The sequence below is a fragment of the Salvelinus sp. IW2-2015 genome, unplaced genomic scaffold (assembly GCF_002910315.2).
Source record: "Salvelinus sp. IW2-2015 unplaced genomic scaffold, ASM291031v2 Un_scaffold2308, whole genome shotgun sequence".
Classification (NCBI taxonomy): Eukaryota; Metazoa; Chordata; class Actinopteri; order Salmoniformes; family Salmonidae; genus Salvelinus; species Salvelinus sp. IW2-2015.
The window spans coordinates 27394-45788 of record NW_019943634.1 but is presented as its reverse complement, the minus strand read 5'-3'; the positions used below and the strand labels follow the sequence as shown (position 1 = coordinate 45788).

The 18395-nt window shown below is 41.2% G+C and overlaps 1 protein-coding gene and 4 long non-coding RNA genes across 7 annotated transcripts; 1 reads left to right on the top strand and 4 right to left on the bottom strand.

Moving 5' to 3' along the window:
• Window positions 1-10446: 10446 nt before the first annotated feature.
• Window positions 10447-13148, bottom strand: LOC139025150 (uncharacterized). 3 transcript variants are annotated; one of them, XR_011476594.1, is made up of 2 exons: window positions 12376-13148; window positions 10447-12344 (listed from the first exon to the last, which is right to left on the bottom strand). It is a non-coding gene; the product is annotated as an uncharacterized lncRNA (long non-coding RNA). The 3 variants fall into 3 exon arrangements; XR_011476595.1 differs by having other exon boundaries at window positions 10447-12294; XR_011476596.1 differs by having other exon boundaries at window positions 10447-12294; window positions 12386-13148.
• On the top strand, window positions 13063-13734 carry LOC139025151 (uncharacterized). The gene is made up of 4 exons (XR_011476598.1): window positions 13063-13137; window positions 13225-13286; window positions 13498-13589; window positions 13649-13734. It is a non-coding gene; the product is annotated as an uncharacterized lncRNA (long non-coding RNA).
• On the bottom strand, window positions 13331-13522 carry LOC112073586 (uncharacterized). The gene is made up of 2 exons (XR_011476597.1): window positions 13491-13522; window positions 13331-13372 (listed from the first exon to the last, which is right to left on the bottom strand). It is a non-coding gene; the product is annotated as an uncharacterized lncRNA (long non-coding RNA).
• A 716-nt stretch (window positions 13735-14450) lies between the features above and the next one.
• LOC139025153 (uncharacterized) lies at window positions 14451-15099 on the bottom strand. Its single transcript, XR_011476599.1, has 2 exons — window positions 14535-15099; window positions 14451-14480 (listed from the first exon to the last, which is right to left on the bottom strand). It is a non-coding gene; the product is annotated as an uncharacterized lncRNA (long non-coding RNA).
• A 137-nt stretch (window positions 15100-15236) lies between these two features.
• On the bottom strand, window positions 15237-16189 carry LOC112073583 (transcriptional coactivator YAP1). Its single transcript, XM_024140856.2, has 2 exons — window positions 16075-16189; window positions 15237-15796 (listed from the first exon to the last, which is right to left on the bottom strand). Exons 1-2 carry the CDS (start codon window positions 16139-16141, stop codon window positions 15561-15563), a joined length of 303 nt encoding a protein of 100 aa, XP_023996624.2. The 5' UTR covers window positions 16142-16189; the 3' UTR covers window positions 15237-15560.
• Between the last annotated feature and the right edge of the window lie 2206 nt (window positions 16190-18395).

The following is an 18395-nucleotide window of genomic DNA, read 5'->3' as shown; positions in this document are numbered from 1 at the left end:
CACCAAAGCCCTTTTTGACTCTCAGATCAATTCAGTGTCTATAAATGAATTATCTGAGAGTGCTTACAAAACAATTCTTAGTTTCATTTATAGCCAAGATACACCCCTCTCAACTTACAAAGAATCCTTTACCCGAAAGAGGAGTATCCTATCGCTAGACAGCATCAGCTATAAATCATTGTTCAGTTTGATCTCCCAAGACAAGGTTTAAATCTCATGCTTGGTACTTCACTGTCTGCCAACCATTACCTCATCCAATGGCATATATCAATTGTCATTTCTAGATATTCCCAAACCTGGACAAACTCAAAATCAGACAGTGAGCCTCTTAGGTCAAATACTAGGTCAAGATAAGGGCAACCTCAGAGGGGAAATACAATGGTTCCAAACACTGCCAAACTCCTTCCCCCTATGAGAAAAGTAGGGAGTGACTGGCGTACAGACATTGTATGAGATAACTAACTGGTTCCCCAATTAATAACTCCATCCCGTCACATGGTTTAGGAATAGTTACAAACAACGTTCCCATAAGAAAACAACGTTCCACTCTGTCCTCCTCCCCTTCTAATATTCTACTTAGCACCACATGGTTTAACAGATACATTGACTTATGAAGACAAGCCTGACCTCTCCCCTCTCTGGCCCCAAGTTACAATCTCTAGCTCAGAAGATTCTAATGACAAGTATCTCACAAGCATATGATGAAAATAACATCTTATCTATCTATGTTACCTTGCTAAATCTGATTCAGCCACGACAAAAGCTAAGAACAACTTCATAGTTTAGAACACTATAACAATATGGAAGGACGTATTCTACAAGAACCAATATCACTCCCTAGAAACACAACCGTATGGAACAATCCTTGGATACATGTATTTCCATGACAGAATTAAAAAACACATTTTGGACTAACAAATGTAGATCAGTTCAAATATTGAAATTTAGATTTGAAATCTTTTGGACATCAGAGGGAATTATTTGAGTCATAAAAGGATGTTCATATGATAGGTAAGATATAGTAAACCTTGCAGAGAGCCTATCCAACTAACAATCTCTTAGAAAAATATATAAACTATTGGAACCAAGACTTAAAAAGAACTAATGTTGACACAAGATGGAGGAAAAGCTGTAGCATAACTAACGAAATTACAGTTAACGAAAATGCACGCTTAATCCAGTATAAAGTAATGTACAGAATTTATAAAATTCTATAAAATTAACACATTTTAAAGCACAACAGCAGAGGCATGTCTTAAGTGTAAAACTAATAATGACTCAATAATCCATGCCGTCTGGGAATAAGTCTGAAAGTTATGGGCGGAGTTAGAAAATTGGCTGTCAGGAGTATTACAATGTAAACTTACTTTTAATACGTCTGTCTGTATATTTCAAGACATGTTATATGGCTGTAGTGAGACACCCAATGGGCTCATCTGTCATCTTCGAAAAAACATATACTAAAAACACCATCATTAACACAATGGAAAAATCCAATAATGTATTATTGAAATAGCATGGGCAATCAAGAAAAACAAATTGGTACAATTCAGGCGGGTCTATGGATGGGGGTGTGAACAGGTTCGGACAATGAATGGGGGTGTGAGCAGGCGGGTCAATGGATGGGGGTGTGAGCAGGTGGGTCTATGAATGGGGGTGTGAGCAGGCGGGTCTATGAATGGGGGTGTGAGCAGGCGGGTCTATGAATGGGGGTGTGAGCAGACGGGTCTACATTGCCTTGCAAAAGTATTCACCCCCTTGGCGTTTTTTGTCCTATTTGGTTGCATTACAACCTGTAATATAAATAGATGTTTTATTTTCCCATTTTTATTTGGATTTCATGTAATGGACATACACAAAAATAGTCCAAATTGGTGAAGTGAAATGAAAAAAATAAGTTGTTTTCAAAAAATGCTAAAGAATGTTATAACTGAAAAGTTGGTGCGTATGCCATATGTATTTCACCCCCTTTTTGCTTGATGAAGCCCCATAAATAAATCTGGTGAACCATTTCCGCTTCAGAAAGGTCACATAATTAGTTAAATAAAGCTCCACCTCAGTGTGCAATCTAGATTGTTCACATTATCTGTCACCATGATCTCAGTATATGTTACACCTGTTCTGAAAAGGCACCCAGGAGTCTGCAACACCACTAAGAAGGTAGGCGCACCATGAAGACCAGGAGCTCTCCAAACAGGTCTAGGACAAAGTTGTGAGCAGAAGGTACAGTTTCAGGGGTTGGATTATTAAAACAAAATATCAGAAACTGTTGAACATCCCACGAAGCACCCATTAAATCCATTATTAAAAAATGGACAAGAATATGGCCGCACCACAACAAACCTGACATTGACCAAGAGTCAATCTGGGGTTATATACAGGGATTCACGGACTGAGGTCAATGTGGAGGCTATATACAGGGCCGGTACCAGTGACAGATCAATGTTGGAGTCTATATACAGGGTATTACGGTACAGAATCAATGTGGAGGGCTATATTACAGGGTTATATACGGTTACATAGTCAAAAATGTGGATCGACTATATACAGGGAGCTACCGGTACAGAGTCAATGTGGAGGGACTATATACAGGGTATTACGGTACAGAGTCAATGTGGGGACTATATTACAGGGAGATGGGGTAGCCGGTACAGTAGTCAATGGTGGAGACTATAATACAGGTGGTAATATACGGTACAGAGTCGATGTGGAGACTATATACAGGGGGTACCGGTACAGAGTCAATGTGGAGACTATGTACAGGGGGTACCGGCCTCCACCTTTCTATGGCTTGTTTTACAAATAACAATATTTTCAAATAACCAAAAATGAGAGGTTGTAATGTGAATAATCCAAATTCATATTCATTATATAATATATATATAGGTATATATAATAATATGTACCCTTTACTCAGTATTTTTTTGTCTGGCTTGCCATTCCAAATAAAATGGAATGTGTTTTGCTCATATAATTTAAAAAAACAAGTTGTTAGGTGTAGGCAGGGCCATAAGCAAATAGGTAAACTGGGATATGACAAATTTTTCCACAAATAGACAGGTATTTTCCTTTCCATTGGTAGCAAAATCTTATCTATTTTTGCTAACTTTCTATTTAAATGTATTGTAGTGAGATCATTTCTTTATTTTGGGAAATTAATACATGTATGTCGAGTATGTCGAATTCATCTTTATATTTACCATCTGGTATCCTGTTTCAGTTATAATTAAATCAGACCTTCTCGTTGAGCGTCCGGTAATCTACAACTCATATAGGAGTGGTTAAAACATGCCAATAATGGTCCTCTGAGTATATCAACAAAGGTTTGGTATACCTCTACTGGTATGCCATCCAGCCCTGGAGGTTTCCCGGGCTTAAAGGCTTTAATTGCATCAAGAAGTTTCTCCTCTGTAATTTATATATAATATAAATATATATATATATAATATATAATTTATATATCTCACTAGGTCAGGATATTAAACCTCCTCCATGTATATCTGTCACGATCGTCGTAACTTTGAGGAAGAGTGGACCAAGGCGCAGCGTGAGAGAAATACATCTTCTTTTATTTTTGAAGATGAAACACGAAAAACGAACACTTTTACAAAACAAAACAACCGTGAAGCTACAAACGTAAGTGCATACACCAGCTACAAACGTTAAACATAGACAATTACCCACAAAAGCCTACTGCCTATGGCTGCCTTAAATATGGCTCCCAATCAGAGACAATGAATGACAGCTGTCTCTGATTGAGAACCATTCAGGCAACCATAGACTTACCTAGACATCTACACTCTACCAAAACCCCCTATACCATACAACCACCCCAGACGAGACAACTATACACAAACATCCCCCCTATCACACCCTGACCTAACCAAAATATTACAGAAAACAAAGATAACTAAGGCCAGGGCGTGACAATATCTCACTAGGTCAGGATATTAAACCTCCTCCATGTATATCTCACTAGGTCAGGATATTAAACCACCATGTATATCTCACTGGGTCAGGGTATTAAACCTCCTCCATGTATATCTCACTAGGTCAGGATATTAAACCTCCATGTATATCTCACTAGGTCAGGGTATTAAACCAGCTCCATGTATATCTCACTAGGTCAGGATTTTAAACCTCCTCCATGTATATCTCACTAGGTCAGGATATTAAACCTCCATGTATATCTCACTAGGTCAGGATATTAAACCTCCTCTATGTATATCTCACTAGGTCAGGATATTAAACCTCCGCCATGTATATCTCACTAGGTCAGATATAACCTCCTCCATGTATATCTCACTAGGTCAGGATATTAAACCCCCCATGTATATCTCACTAGGTCAGGATATTAAACCTCCCCCATGTATTTCTCACTAGGTCAGGATATTAAACCTCTCCATGTATATCTCACTAGGTCAGGATATTAAAACTCCATGTATATCTCACTAGGTCAGGATTTAAACCTCCTCCATGTATACTCACTAGGTCAGGATATTAAACCTCCATGTATATCTCACAGGTCAGGATATTAAACCTCCACCATGTATATCTCACTAGGTCAGGATATTAAACCTCCTCCATGTATATCTCACTAGGTCAGGATATTAAACCCTCCATGTATATCTCACGAGTCAGGGTATTAAACCTCCCCATGTATATCTCACTAGGTCAGGATATTAAACCTCTCCATGTATATCTCACTAGTCAGGATATTAAACCTCCACCATGTATATCTCACTAGGTCAGGATATTAAACCTCCTCCATGTATATCTCACTAGGTCAGGATATTATCAATAAGGAATCCACCAATTGTAATCCTCTAAGAGCGTCTGCAAATACTAAATGTAAATGTAAATATTAAACCTCCTCCAGTATATCTCACTAGGTCAGGGTATTAAACCTCCATGTATATCTCACTAGGTCAGGATATTAAACCTCCTCCATGTATACTCACTAGGTCAGGATATTAACCTCCTCCATGATATCTCACTAGTCAGGTATTAACCTCCATATATCCACTAATCCATGATATTCGTGACATCTTTAAGAGCATGAGGGTGATAGTTGTAGTGTGATTTCCTTTACGTCCATAGAGTTATTTTAAAACAGTATTATAATCTCCACCATAATAATAGAGTCTAGTGTTGCTTGCAGGGTTGATCAATTAAATATTATAATATATTTTCAAAGAAGCGTGGATCATTCATTATTTGGGCCGTATATTATGTTAATGAGCCATATCTCTTTATTGTCCAAAACATATTTAAAAAGAACCATCTACCTTGAGGATCTGGTTGGACATTTGGACATTTGGATCAAAATGACTGTTAATTAATCTTTCATCACTTTTTCTGTTTATTCTTGCCCATGGAGAAGTAGATTTCGCCCCCCCAAGTCCTTTTTTCACACGACTTAAACCTAAAATAGTTGTGAATGAGTTTCCTTGAAACAATAGATATTATATTCGTATCTTTTAGCGTGGGGCTATTTTAGGCTAAGTGTTAGGTTAAAGCAGGGGTCAAAGTCAAAAGACGGAGGGCCAAATAAAAAATTTAGCTACAAGCCGAGGGCCGGACTGTTCGAATGTTCATTGAAAAAAATTTAAATGACGCATATAGTCTAGTGAACCTAATTGAACCTACTGAAAACCTAACAAATATATCCAATATGATCAGATAAATAAAGCTATATTTTCTTATGGCTCTGCAGTAATCTTTAATTTTCAACAGACACAAAAGACAAATTCCTTTATATAAAAATCCCCATAACATGAACATTAAATGAAAGAAAACCGGTATTCAAGGCACCATCAGTAGCCTATATTTTCTATTTTAGCAAAAGTGGGCTAAATTTACTTCAAAGAAAAAAACAATAATAGCAATTTTCTATCATCCACTCAACTGAAATATTTTTAAATATAATTGGATTGAAATACAATAAATAAAGTGCAAAAATCTATTAATCAAAAACAACACTTTGTTAAGGAGAAGTAACATGCAGTGAAAACAAATATTAACTTTAACTTTTAAACTGAACTGAGTAAAAACTCTAAATATGTGATTGCACAGTAATGTTCACTTGTTTGAGGTTGAGGGTGATACTTGGTGGTGTCCCATCTTTTCCACAAGTTCATCAATGTTCGGGGTAAGGCTCTGAGCTGAGGAAATCCTCAGAATTGAGTGGAGGTGTTCACAGTAAGTCGACTTCTGTGTGATGTTTGTTCAGGTTCATCAAAGAAAACAGTTGTTCCACACAGGTATTGCTGCCAAACATAGACAACGTTTGAGCAGCCTGGATGCGCAGCTGGGGCATTGTGTCGGGAGGAAACGGGCGAACTCCGCAGCACCACTGCCGCATATTTGCCCTCAGTGCATCATTGCATTGGAGGTCAATCAACTCCATTTGAGGTTTGTGGTGAAGCTTTCCACGTCAACAGCAAATGGGTTACCGAGCAGTTCCAACCTGCTTTTTTGTGCTTCAAAAGTCAGCAAATCGGCGTCGAAAGTCAGCGGCAAGCAACCTATTTTATCAGCAACTGTGCGCTCGGGAACGCACTGGTAGAAGCTTCTCTTTCATGGTCTGGCAGCTGGGAAAGTGGCTCAAATTTTCTTTCCGCATCTGCGTCTCCCACAGAGTCAGTTTGGTTTTAAATGCCTTCACTTACTGTACATATCAGAGATGACATGATCCCGACCCTGCAGCTGCAAGTTCATTGCATTCAGATGACTCGTAATGTCACACAGAAAAGCCATTTCACACCAGAAACATTTCGTCTCGGAGTTGTGTTGTGTCTTTCCCTTTGCTGTCCAAGAACAGACAAATCTCCTCACGAAAGCTCGAAACATCTTTGAAGCACCTTTCCCTGGCTTAGCCATCGCACCTCTGTGTGATAAGGCAAATCACCATGCTCCGTTTCTAACTCCGTCAGAAATGCCTTGAACTGGCGGTGATTCAAACCTTTGGCTCTGATAAAGTTAACTGTGCGCGTGATGATGCTCATTACATGCTCCATTTTCAAGGCTTTACCGCACAACGCTTCCTGGTGTATGATACAATGATAAGCTGTCAGCTCACCTGTCGCGTTTTCCTCTTGCATCTTTTCCCATATCTTCGCCACCAGTCCGCCTCCTGTGGTCCACACATCGCAGGTGCTCCGTCGGTTGTCAAACCCACGAGTTTTTCCCAAGGCAGCTCCATCTCATTTACACATCTTGACACCTCTCATACAAATCATGCCCCGTAGTTGTGCCAGCATAGGACGTAAAGCCCAAAACTCCCTGTCACGCTTAGGCTGGAGTCCACTCCGCGGATGAAAAATGACAACTGGCAATGTCAGAAATGTCGGTGCTCTCATCCACAGCCAAGAATATGCAATGAAATCTTTTCCCTTTTTCACAAGCTGCTCTTTTAGATTGATGGACAACTGGTCTACTCTCTCGGCAATGGTGTTTCTGCTCAGACTCACATTTAAAAAGAGTTGCCTTTTTCTGGGCAAACTTCGTCACAAACTTTTATCATGCAGTTTTTGATGAAATCCCCCTCCGTAAATGGCCGGGCTGATTTAGCGATCTCTTCTGCCAAAATAAAAACTGGCCTGACAGCAGCCTGGCCTTGTGATTTGGCTTTTTTGAACAGAGCTGTCGAGATTTGAGCCTCGTTTAATTCCTCTGCCTTTTGTAGCCTTTGTTCCATGTCCATATTCTTGTTTTGTCCGCGTGTTTCGTTTCATAATGTCGTCTCAGATTATACTCTTTCAGTACCGCCACACTTTCTCCACACAGAAGACACACAGGTTTTCCAGCTACCTCCGTGAACATATACTCCGACTCCACCTTGTTTGAAACCCCGGTTCTCAGTGTCCACCTTCCGTTTGCCATTTTTGATGGGTATCTGAAAGTTAATTTTACTGTGATGCTGACGACTGCTGTGCCAATAAATATGAAATGAAGCAGCCTACTGCTCGGTGCGTCACCGTGCATTGTGGGAAATGTAGTATTGGTGCGTGTAAAAGATCTGCGGGCTGCCGGCTTGCTGCGTCTGCGGGCCGGTTCAATAATAAATCAAGATCATCCCAGGGCCGTAAAAAACCTTCTCGCGGCCGGATGTGGCCGCGGGCCTTGACTCTGACATATGTGGGTGTAAGGTTAGGAGTTAGAGGTAGGAGTTAGGGTTAGGAGTTAGGGGGAGGAGATGGGTTAGGAGTTAGGGGTCGGAGTTAGGGGTAGGAGTTAGGGGTAGGAGTTGGGTTAGGAGTTAGGGGTAGGAGTTAGGGTAGAGGTTAGGGGAGGAGTTAGGGTAGGAGTTAGGAGGAGGTTAGGTAGGAGTTAGGGGTAGGAGTTAGGGGTAGGAGTTGGGTTAGGAGTTAGGGGTAGGAGTTAGGGGTAGGAGTTGGGTTAGGAGTTAGGGGTAGGAGTTAGGGGAGAGTTAGGGTAGGAATTTGTGGTAGAGTTAGGGAGGAGGGGGGTTTGGAGTTGGGGTAGGAGTTAGGAGGAGTTGAGTAGGAGTTGGTTTGGAGTTAGGGGTAGAATTAGGGGAGGAATTTGTGTAGGAGTTAGGGGAGAGTTGGGGTTGGAGTTGGGGTAGGAGTTAGGGGAGGAGTTAGGGGTAGGAGTTGGGTTTGGAGTTAGGGGTAGAAGTTAGGGTAGGAATTTGGTGGTAGGAGTTAAGGGGAGGAGTTGGTTGGAGTTGGGGGTAGGAGTTAGGGGAGGAGTTAGGGGTAGGAGATGGGTTAGGAGTTAGGGTAGGAGTTAGGGGTAGGAGTTGGGTTAGGAGTTAGGGGTAGAATTAGGGGTAGAATTTGGTGAAGGAGTTAGGGGAGGAGTTAGGGGGAGGAGTTGGGTTTGGAGTTGGGGGTAGGAGTTAGGGGGAGGTAGTAGGGTAGGAGTTAGGGGAGGAGTTAGGTTAGGAGTTAGAGGTAGGAGTTGGATTAGAAGTTAGGGTAGGAGTTAGGTTAGGAGTTAGAGGTAGGAGTTGATTAGATTTAGAGTTAGGCCACGGTTTAGGTTTAGGGGTTAGGGAAAATAGGATTGAATGGAAATCAATTTTAGTGTGTGTTGACAGAGTGAGAAAAATAAAAACCTATATCTGATATAGGAAGGAAACACCACAAGACACATTACTACAGTATATACATTATTACTACAGTATACACATTATTACTGCAGTATATACTTTGTTACTACAGTATATACTTTAGTACTACATTATATACTTAACTTACAGTATAACTTATTACTACAGTTATACGTTATTACTACACTTTATACTTATTACTACAGTATATACTTTATTACTACAGTATATACGTTATTACTACACTATATACTTTATTACTACAGTATATACATTATTACATAGTATATATATCATTACTATCAGTATTACTACAGTATATACATTATTATACAGTATATACATTATTACTGCATTATATTACTTTATTTCTAGAGTATTACTACATTTATACTTTTACTACAGTATACACTTATTACTACAGTATATACGTTATTACTAACACATATACTTTTACTACAGTATATACTTTATTACTACAGTATATACGTTATTACTACACTATATACTTTATTACTACAGTATATACTTTATTACTACAGTATATACTTTATTACATTTACATTTACATTTAAGTCATATTAGCAGACGCTCTTATCCAGAGCGACTTACAAATTGTGCATTCACCTTATGATATCCAGTGGAACAACCACTTTACAATAGTGCATCTAACTCTTTTAAGGGGAGGGGGTAGGAGGATTACTTTATCCTATCCTAGGTATTCCTTAAAGAGTGGGGTTTCAGTGTTCTCCGGAAGTGGTGATTGACTCCGCTGACCTGGCGTCCATGTGAGGGAGTTTGTTCCACCATTGGGGTGCCAGAGCAGCGAACAGTTTTGACTGGGCTGAGCGGGAACTGTACTTCCTCAGAGGTAGGGAGGCGAGCAGGCCAGAGGTGGATGAACGTATTACTACAGTATATACATTATTACTATAGTATATACATCATTACTACAGTATTACTACAGTATATACATTATTACTACAGTATATACATTATTACTGCATTATTTACTTTATTACTACAGTATATACTTCATTACTACAGTATATACTTCATTACAACAGTATATACTTCATTACACCAGTATATACTTTATTACTACAGTATATACTTTATTCCAGGCCAATTCTAAAGTATTACAGAAAGGGAGAGATATGGAACAGAATTTCTTTCTACAATACATGTACATATTATCTCTGAAAAGATTTAGAGATCATCGTTACTGAATATACATTCATTTTTGACGTGTGCATTTAGACAATACCTAAATAACAATCCTTAAAAACGTGAGTGATTAGTACTACGCAAACAGTCAACAGTTAACTAATAGTCTTACAAAACTAGCTAAGGAAAAAAAAACACACTTATGTGACAAATACATTTATTTATTCAACCACCAACTTTAACAAGATAAGTCACTGTAGTGAACCACCAATGTTGCTGTAGTGTTGTCAGAATGTCAAACACGTGACAGAAATAACTCCGGAACTTGTCTGTTCTATTCTAGAACTTCTAGAATCCTCAGTTTAGTTAATCAAAATGACCGTCTAGACACCTCTGTTACCTTGAAACCCTACCTAACTGACAAATTCTCATTAGCTTATACGTACGTACATGTGTATATAGTTAGACAGATGGACAGAGGTTGATAATAACAAATCTTTTTTGTGTTTTTTTTCCCCGCCCGTGAAATTAGATTCAGTATCAGTTGAAAGAAGAATCACTAGAAAAAATAAAATAAAATAACTCTTTGGAATCTGTCACATCACAACAATTCCTGACTGTAAAACCATAGCTGGTTGTTTTTTCATAAGGATAACTTCTACCTGTACACCAACTAAAGCCCACATACTGTAACCCACGTTTACCATTGATTTAAATCAATCCCCGGCTGTAACCTCGAACCTTACCTCTCTAACCATCATGACATGCTCTTCTAACCAGATAAAACAGGTCCTAACCACCATCTTGTTTCAGCAGCACAGCAGGTCTACAACAGGGCAGTAAGGGACATCCGTAGACTGCCTTTCAGACAGGGAGACAATGGCCGGCTCCTAAAATGGACCCTACTCCCTATATATAGTAGTGCACTGTGTAGGGAGTAGGGTGCCATTCAGGATGCAGTTATATCAAACAAGCCCTTATTGATACAAAGGGTCTTTTGTTTTCATTTTGGGGGGGGGGGGGTATTTATTAGGAATATCTTAACGTAATAGTGAAAGAATGAAAGCAGAGCGTGTGATCGATAAGGATACAATTACACCAATATTGATCAAATCATTACAAAATTGGCCAGTTAAAAATCCTAACCTGGTGAGACAACACAGGAATCTGTCTGTTTGTAAAGACGTCACGTCAGTTAGTGATGAAACATATCGATCCACAACAAACCAAGAATCTGTTTGATCTATAATACATCATGTAATAACCGAAGAAACATAGAAGATTATTAAAAGATAAAACAAAGCAACAATCAGGCTTGAATAAGACTGAAAAATAAAGAAGGATTTAAAAGAAAGTTCCATCGTAATAACACGTTTTTATAAAACCTTTAACAACAGAAATATACTTTTGATTATTAAACATTAGGGTAAGTAGAGGAAAGTGTGGTTTGTTCGTCAATAATACAATTTCTATGATACATCATTATTGCTTGACGTCACGATACACAATATAATACACTACAATACACTACACTACAATACACTACAATACACTACACTACAATACACTACAATACAGAAACCTTGGCGTTCCTTTGTTTTTTCCCTCTTATTCTCTCAAAACAATACAACTGAAGGCACTTGATTTGACAATGAAAGGTTTAACTTCTAGACATGCTGGCACAGCCAAGCAGCAGTATGGTATAGTATACAAGGTACCCAGGCCAGGCTCCAGGCAACAGCCCATCCCCCATCACCACCACACAGTCCTAACTGGGACTCCATCTTGTATAACCTAGGCCGTGTCCCAAATGGCACCCTATTCCCTATGTAGTACATTCATTTTGACCAGTGGCCACAGAGCTCTGGTCAAAAGTAGTGCACTATTTAGGGAATAAGTGCCATTTGGAATGTAGCCCTAACCTAACTTAACCTAACTTAACCTAACCTGACTTAACTTAACCTAACTTAACATAACCTGACTTAACTTAACCTAACCTGACTTAACTTAACCTAACTTAACCTAACCTAATATAAACCTAACTTAACCTACCTGACTTAACCTAACCTAACTTAACCTAATATAAACCTAACTTAACCTAATATAAACCTAACCTAACCTAACTTAACCTAACTTAACCTAACTTAACCTAATATAAACCTAACCTAACTTAACCGAACTTAACCTAACTTAACCTAATATAAACTTAACCTAACTTAACCTAATATAAACCTAACCTAACTTAACTTAACCTAACTTAACCTAATATAAACCTAACCTAACTTAACCTAACTTAACCTAATATAAACCTAACCTAATTTAACCTAACTTAACCTAACTTAACTTAACTTAACCTAACTTAACCTAACCTAACCTAACTTAACCTAACCTTCCAAATCAGTAGTTCTTCCCCCAACTTCCGATACATCATTTTTGGTTTTCCCAGGCTCATCATTAAAAACAACATATTAAAACTATAAAAATGTAAAAGACATAAGAATAAATGAATAAAAAAAGGCCTGGAAGCAGGAGTATATGATGTTCACACATTTTCCAAAGACACTTTTAATAAGATGGCAGGAAGCAGGAGGTTGAGCTGCTGCTGCTTCTCACTATGTTGTGGACTAGACAGTCCCTCCAGAGTTGTGTTGCGGACTAGACAGTCCCTCCAGAGTTGTGTTGTGGATTAGACAGACTCCAGAGTTTGTTGTTGCGGACTAGACAGTCCCTCCAGAGTTTGTGTTGTGATTAGACAGACCCTCCAGAGTTGTGTTGCGGACTAGACAGTCCCTCAGAGTTGTGTCTGTGGATTAGACCAGACCCTCCAGAGTTGTGTTGTGGACTAGACAGTCCCTCCAGAGTTGTGTTGTGGACTAGACAGTCCCTCCAGAGTTGTGTTGTGGATAGACAGTCTCCAGGTTGTGTTGTGGACTAGACAGACCCTCCAGAGTTGTGTTGTGGACTGACAGACCCTCCAGAGTTGTGTGTGGACTAGACAGTCCCTCCAGAGTTGTGTTGTGGATTAGACAGTCCCTCCAGAGTTGTGTTTGTGGATTAGACAGTCCCTCCAGAGTTGTGTTGCGGACTAGACAGTCCCTCCAGAGTTGTGTTGTGGATTAGACAGACCTCCAGAGTTGTGTTGTGGACTAGACAGTCTCCAGAGTTGTGTTGTGGACTAGACAGTCCTCCAGAGTTGTGTTGTGGACTAGACAGTCCTCCAGAGTGTGTTGTGGACTAGACAGACCCTCCAGAGTTGTGTTGTGACTAGACAGACCCTCCAGAGTTGTGTTGTGGACTAGACAGTCCCTCAGAGTTGTGTTGTGGATTAGACAGACCCTCCAGAGTTGTGTTGTGGATTAGACAGTCCCTCCAGAGTTGTGTTGTGATTAGACAGTCCTCCAGGTTGTGTTGTGGACTAGACAGACCCTCCAGAGTTGTGTTGTGGATTAGACAGTCCCTCCAGAGTTGTGTTGTGGATTAGACAGACCTCCAGAGTAGTGTTGGTGATTTGCAGGTCAAAATGCTTGATTTTGACATTTTGCTGTAGAGGCACCAGAACAAGAAGCTCCGGGGTGGTCACAGCTGGTTGTGGATTCCTGTCTTACCGTCCGTCCCCGTCTTGTCTTTTCTGTCTCCGTCCGTTCCGTCAGTCGTATGTATGCAGAGTACTAGTTTTGTCCATCAGCCAGATCTCTGGAAGCTGTCCAGCTCAGATACAGTATGGGGTAGTGGGGTTAGTGGAGAAGAGAGGACATGTCCAGCTCAGATACAGTATGGGGTAGTGGGGGTTAGGGGAGAAGGAAGAGGACTGTCCAGCTCAGATACAGTATGGGGGTAGTGGGGTTGGGGAGAAGAGAGGACTGTCCCAGCTCAGATACAGTATGGGGGTAGTGGGGTTAGGGGAGAGGGAGAGGACTGTCCAGCCAGATACAGTATGGGGTAGTGGGGGTTGGGAGAAGGAGAGGACTGTCCAGCTCAGATACAGTATGGGGTCAGTGGGGGTTAGGGAAGAAGGAGAGGACTGTCCAGCTCAGATACAGTATGGGGTAGTGGGGGTTAGTGGAGAAGGAGAGGATGTCCAGCTCAGATACATTTGGGGGTAGTGGGGGTTAGGGGAGAGAGAGGACTGTCCAGCTCAGATACAGTATGGGGGTAGTGGGGGTTAGGGGAAGGAGAGGACTGTCCAGCTCAGATACAGTATGGGGGGTAGTGGGGTTAGGGGAGAAGGAGAGGACTGTCCAGCTCAGATCAGTTGGGGGTAGTGGGGGTTAGGGAGAGAGGAGAGGACTTGTCCAGCTCAGATACAGTATGGGGGTAGTGGGGGTTAGCGGGAGACAAGAGAGGACTGTCCAGCTCAGATACAGTATGGGGGTAGTGGGGGTTAGTGGAGAAGGAGAGGACTGTCCAGCTCAGATACAGTATGGGGGTAGTGGGGGTAGGGGAGAAGGAGAGGACTGTCCAGCTCAGATACAGTATGGGGTAGTGGGGGTTAGGGGAGAAGGAGAGGACTGTCCAGCTCAGATACAGTATGGGTAGTGGGGGTTAGGGGAGAAGGAGAGAGCCAAGCCCTTGCATTGCTAGTGCCAGCCGGCGGCCAGCAGGTCAAGCCCGTGTGAAAAGATTGGGGACCTTGAATAAATGGTTGTTCATGGGCCAGCCTTGAAGACACAGACAACTAAAGTAAAGACATAGAAACAAGAGAACAGCACTGCGAAGGGAGACGTCAGTATCATTGTGTATGCTATACGCTGACCGACAACAGATAGCATACGTTGGTTGAAATGTCTTTGTTGTATCAAATCATTGGTCGTTTGACTAGGTGCAGTTCAGAGTGTAGACTTACTGAGAGAGGATGTCATGTTCTCTTTCTGGAACCCATCATTCCCATCCCAGGCTCCTCTCCTCTCCTCTCTCCTCTCCTCTCCTCTCTCTCCTCTCTCTCCTCCTCTTCTCTCCTTCCTCTCCTCTCCTCTCCTCTCCTCTCCTCTCCTCTCCTCTCCTCTCCTCTCCTCTCCTTCCTTCTCTATATTCATAGTCAGAAATGTAGTTCCACTGTTCAAGTCCTATGGTTGGTCACAACACCCACCACAGTTGGTGGGTCACGACACAACACCCACCTCAGTTGGTGGGTCACGACACAACACCCACCTCAGTTGGTGGGTCACGACACAACACCCACCTCAGTTGGTGGGTCACGACACAACACCCACTTCAGTTGGGTTACAGAGAAAACAAAAGTTTGGCAACCCCCACTGTATACCGTATAAGGGTCCAGTTTGTTCTATAAATGTGTTATAACCATGTTATAACCATGTTATAACCATGTGAGGAAGCTCTCCTTGTCGATCTTTGTGGCGGCCAGGACTGACTCCATATCGTTCAGGATGTCGGAGCTAAGGGCTTCCTGGAGACTAGGCATAAGCTCCTCCCCCTCCATGGCCATGTTGTCACTCTCCAGCGTGCCCAGGTCCACGTCCGTCCCCGGGATGGCGTCCAGGTAGTCAGGGAAACGGCTGGGCTGCGTCCCCATGGAGACCGGCAGGGCGTCCCCTAATGATGCCAAGCGACGACATGGATGTGTTATGGCGTGGTTAGAACATATAACGTTATCAGCTTGTAGGTCCTATAATAATGAATTTATGCCCCAATAACTTCCCATATTGACCTCGACTAAATAGGTATTTGTAACGCAACATCGCTTGACAAAATATAACTGTTATCTAGACTTTACGAGAAGCGTTAAAGAGGAAATTGAGTCATCAGACTTTTCCCCTAAAGGGTCCTGGTCAGTAGTGGACTAGGTAGAACAAGGTGCTGTTTAGTCTCACCGGTGTCCATCTCGTCCACACTGTTGAGAAAGTCGTCAGGGGTACGGGGGACACTGTAGCTGCTCATGCTCAGACCGCTGTCTGTGCTCTCGTCCCTGGAGTGGTAGGTCCCACTGTGGACACAAGAGACAGGACACGGTCAAACTTCTGGAGACATGAATGAAACCTATTTCTCTATTCAATCCATATCAATCCGTATGAAGCGTTACAGTGTGATTGAAATTTTAAGCCAATGTTCACCCATTAGAGAAGACCGCATTCACGGTAAACGCTGTGTATGTCGGCTCAGTCAGAAGGTACCTTTAAAATGCTGCGTATGTCGACTCAGTCAGAAGGTACCTTTAAACGCTGTGTATGTCGACTCAGTCAGAAGGTACCTTTAAACGCTGTGTATGTCGACTCAGTCAGAAGGTACCTTTAAACGCTGTGTATGTTGACTCAGTCAGAAGGTACCTTTAAAATGCTGTGTATGTCGACTCAGTCAGAAGGTACCTTTAAACGCTGTGTATGTCGGCTCAGTCAGAAGGTACCTTTAAAATGCTGCACCTCTGTGCACCTTTCATCCAAGCTAATCAATACTGCCCCTGCAGCCATAAGAAGTTAAATAAAGGTTAAATAAAAAAAATGTTATACTGACTAACGAGGTGACAACCAGCACAGGTGTAACACATACTGACTAACGAGGTAACAACCAGAACAGGTGTAACACATACTGACTAACGAGGTGACAACTGGTCTATGTACCAGTTTCCATCCTATAGGTCTATGTACCAGTTTCCATTCCTATAGGTCTATGTACCAGTTTCCATCCTATAGGTCTATGTACCAAGTATCGCAATCCTATAGGTATAGTGTACAGTTTCCCATTTCTATAGGTCTAATGTACCAGTTGTCCAGTCCTATAGGTCACGTATCCAGTTGTCGCATTCTATAGGTTATGTACCAGTTCCATTCTAAGGTATAGTGTATCCGAGTTTCATCCTAATAGTCTATGTACCGTTTGCCATTTCCTATAGGTCTATGTACGTTTTTCCATTCATATAGGTTGTAACAGTCCTTCTAGTAGGTCTAATTGTAAGCGCAGTTTAGTCTCATTGGTCTAGTGTACTGTATTCCATCCGTATATGGTCATGTACCAGTTTTTCCAGATCTATAGTCTAATGGTACCAGTTTCCAATTCTGATAGGTCTTATGTGTACTTAGTTTTCCATCTCTATATTGGTCTTGTGTTACAGTTCCATCTATAGTCTATTGTGTACCAGTTCCCATGTTCTGATAGTCATGTACCTTCGTTTCCTCCTATAGTCTATGTACCAGTTTCCATCTATACCGGTTATGTACCCATTTTCATTTTAAGGCTATGTACCAGTTCTCATGTCCTAATTAGGTCTATCTCGTATCGAGTTTCTCATTCAATAGGTTAGGTATTCCGTTCCATTTGTGTTATTGTACAGTTGTCTCCATAGGTTTCGTATGTATCGTTTTTCCATTCTATAGGTTATGTATAGTTTCCATCGTATAACGTGGTTCTATTGTACAGTTTCCTATTTCCTTAGTTATGATACAGAGTTTTCAATCCGTGATCCCTTTTATTGGTACCACTGGGCTTTGTTGTCTCATCACCATACTGGTCGATGTAAGCCAGTTTCCAACTATGTATGAGTCTAGGAACACGCAGACTCTACATTTCTATCACGCACATTGTACGTTTCCATCTCACTCACGACTACTCACAAACCCGTTTCCATTATCCATATGGTCTATGGATCACAGTTTTCCATTCTGATAAGGTCTGGTACCCCAGTTTGACATCACACACTATACGACTACAAAGTGGTACCAAGTTCATCTTCAGGTCTAGTGTAAAACCCGTTTCCATCTCTATAGTCTTATGGATACAGTTTCCATTCCTTATGGTCTATGTACACCGTGGTTTCCGATTCCTATGGACTATGTACCAGTTTCATTCTTAGGTCTACTGTACCGCTGCCATTTCTATAGGTCTATGTACCAGTTTTCATCCTATAGTGTCTATTGTACCGCAGTGTCCTTCCTATAAGGTCTTGTACCAGTTTTCGCATCCTATAGGTTCTAATGTAACCGTTTCTCAATTCTATATCTAACGGTCTATTGTATACCCGATTTCCATTACTATAAGGTCTATATGTACCAGTTCTCATTCTCGTATAGGTCTATGTACATGTTTCCATTCTATACGGTTATCTGTCACCCGTTTGCCATTCCTATAGGTTATGTACGTCACCTAAGGTCGTTACTATTCCTATAGGTCTATGTACCCAGTTTCTCTATAAGGTCTATGA

What these genes read in the sequence shown, in the direction of transcription:
- LOC112073583 (XM_024140856.2), bottom strand. Translation starts at nt 16,141, where the DNA reads ATGAGCAGCTACAGTGTCCCCCGTACCCCTGACGACTTTCTCAACAGT. An exon ending in TGTGGACGAGATGGACACCG is followed by an intron (nt 15,797 to 16,074) that starts GTGAGACTAAAC and finishes TGGCATCATTAG; the next exon opens with GGGACGCCCTGCCGGTCTCC.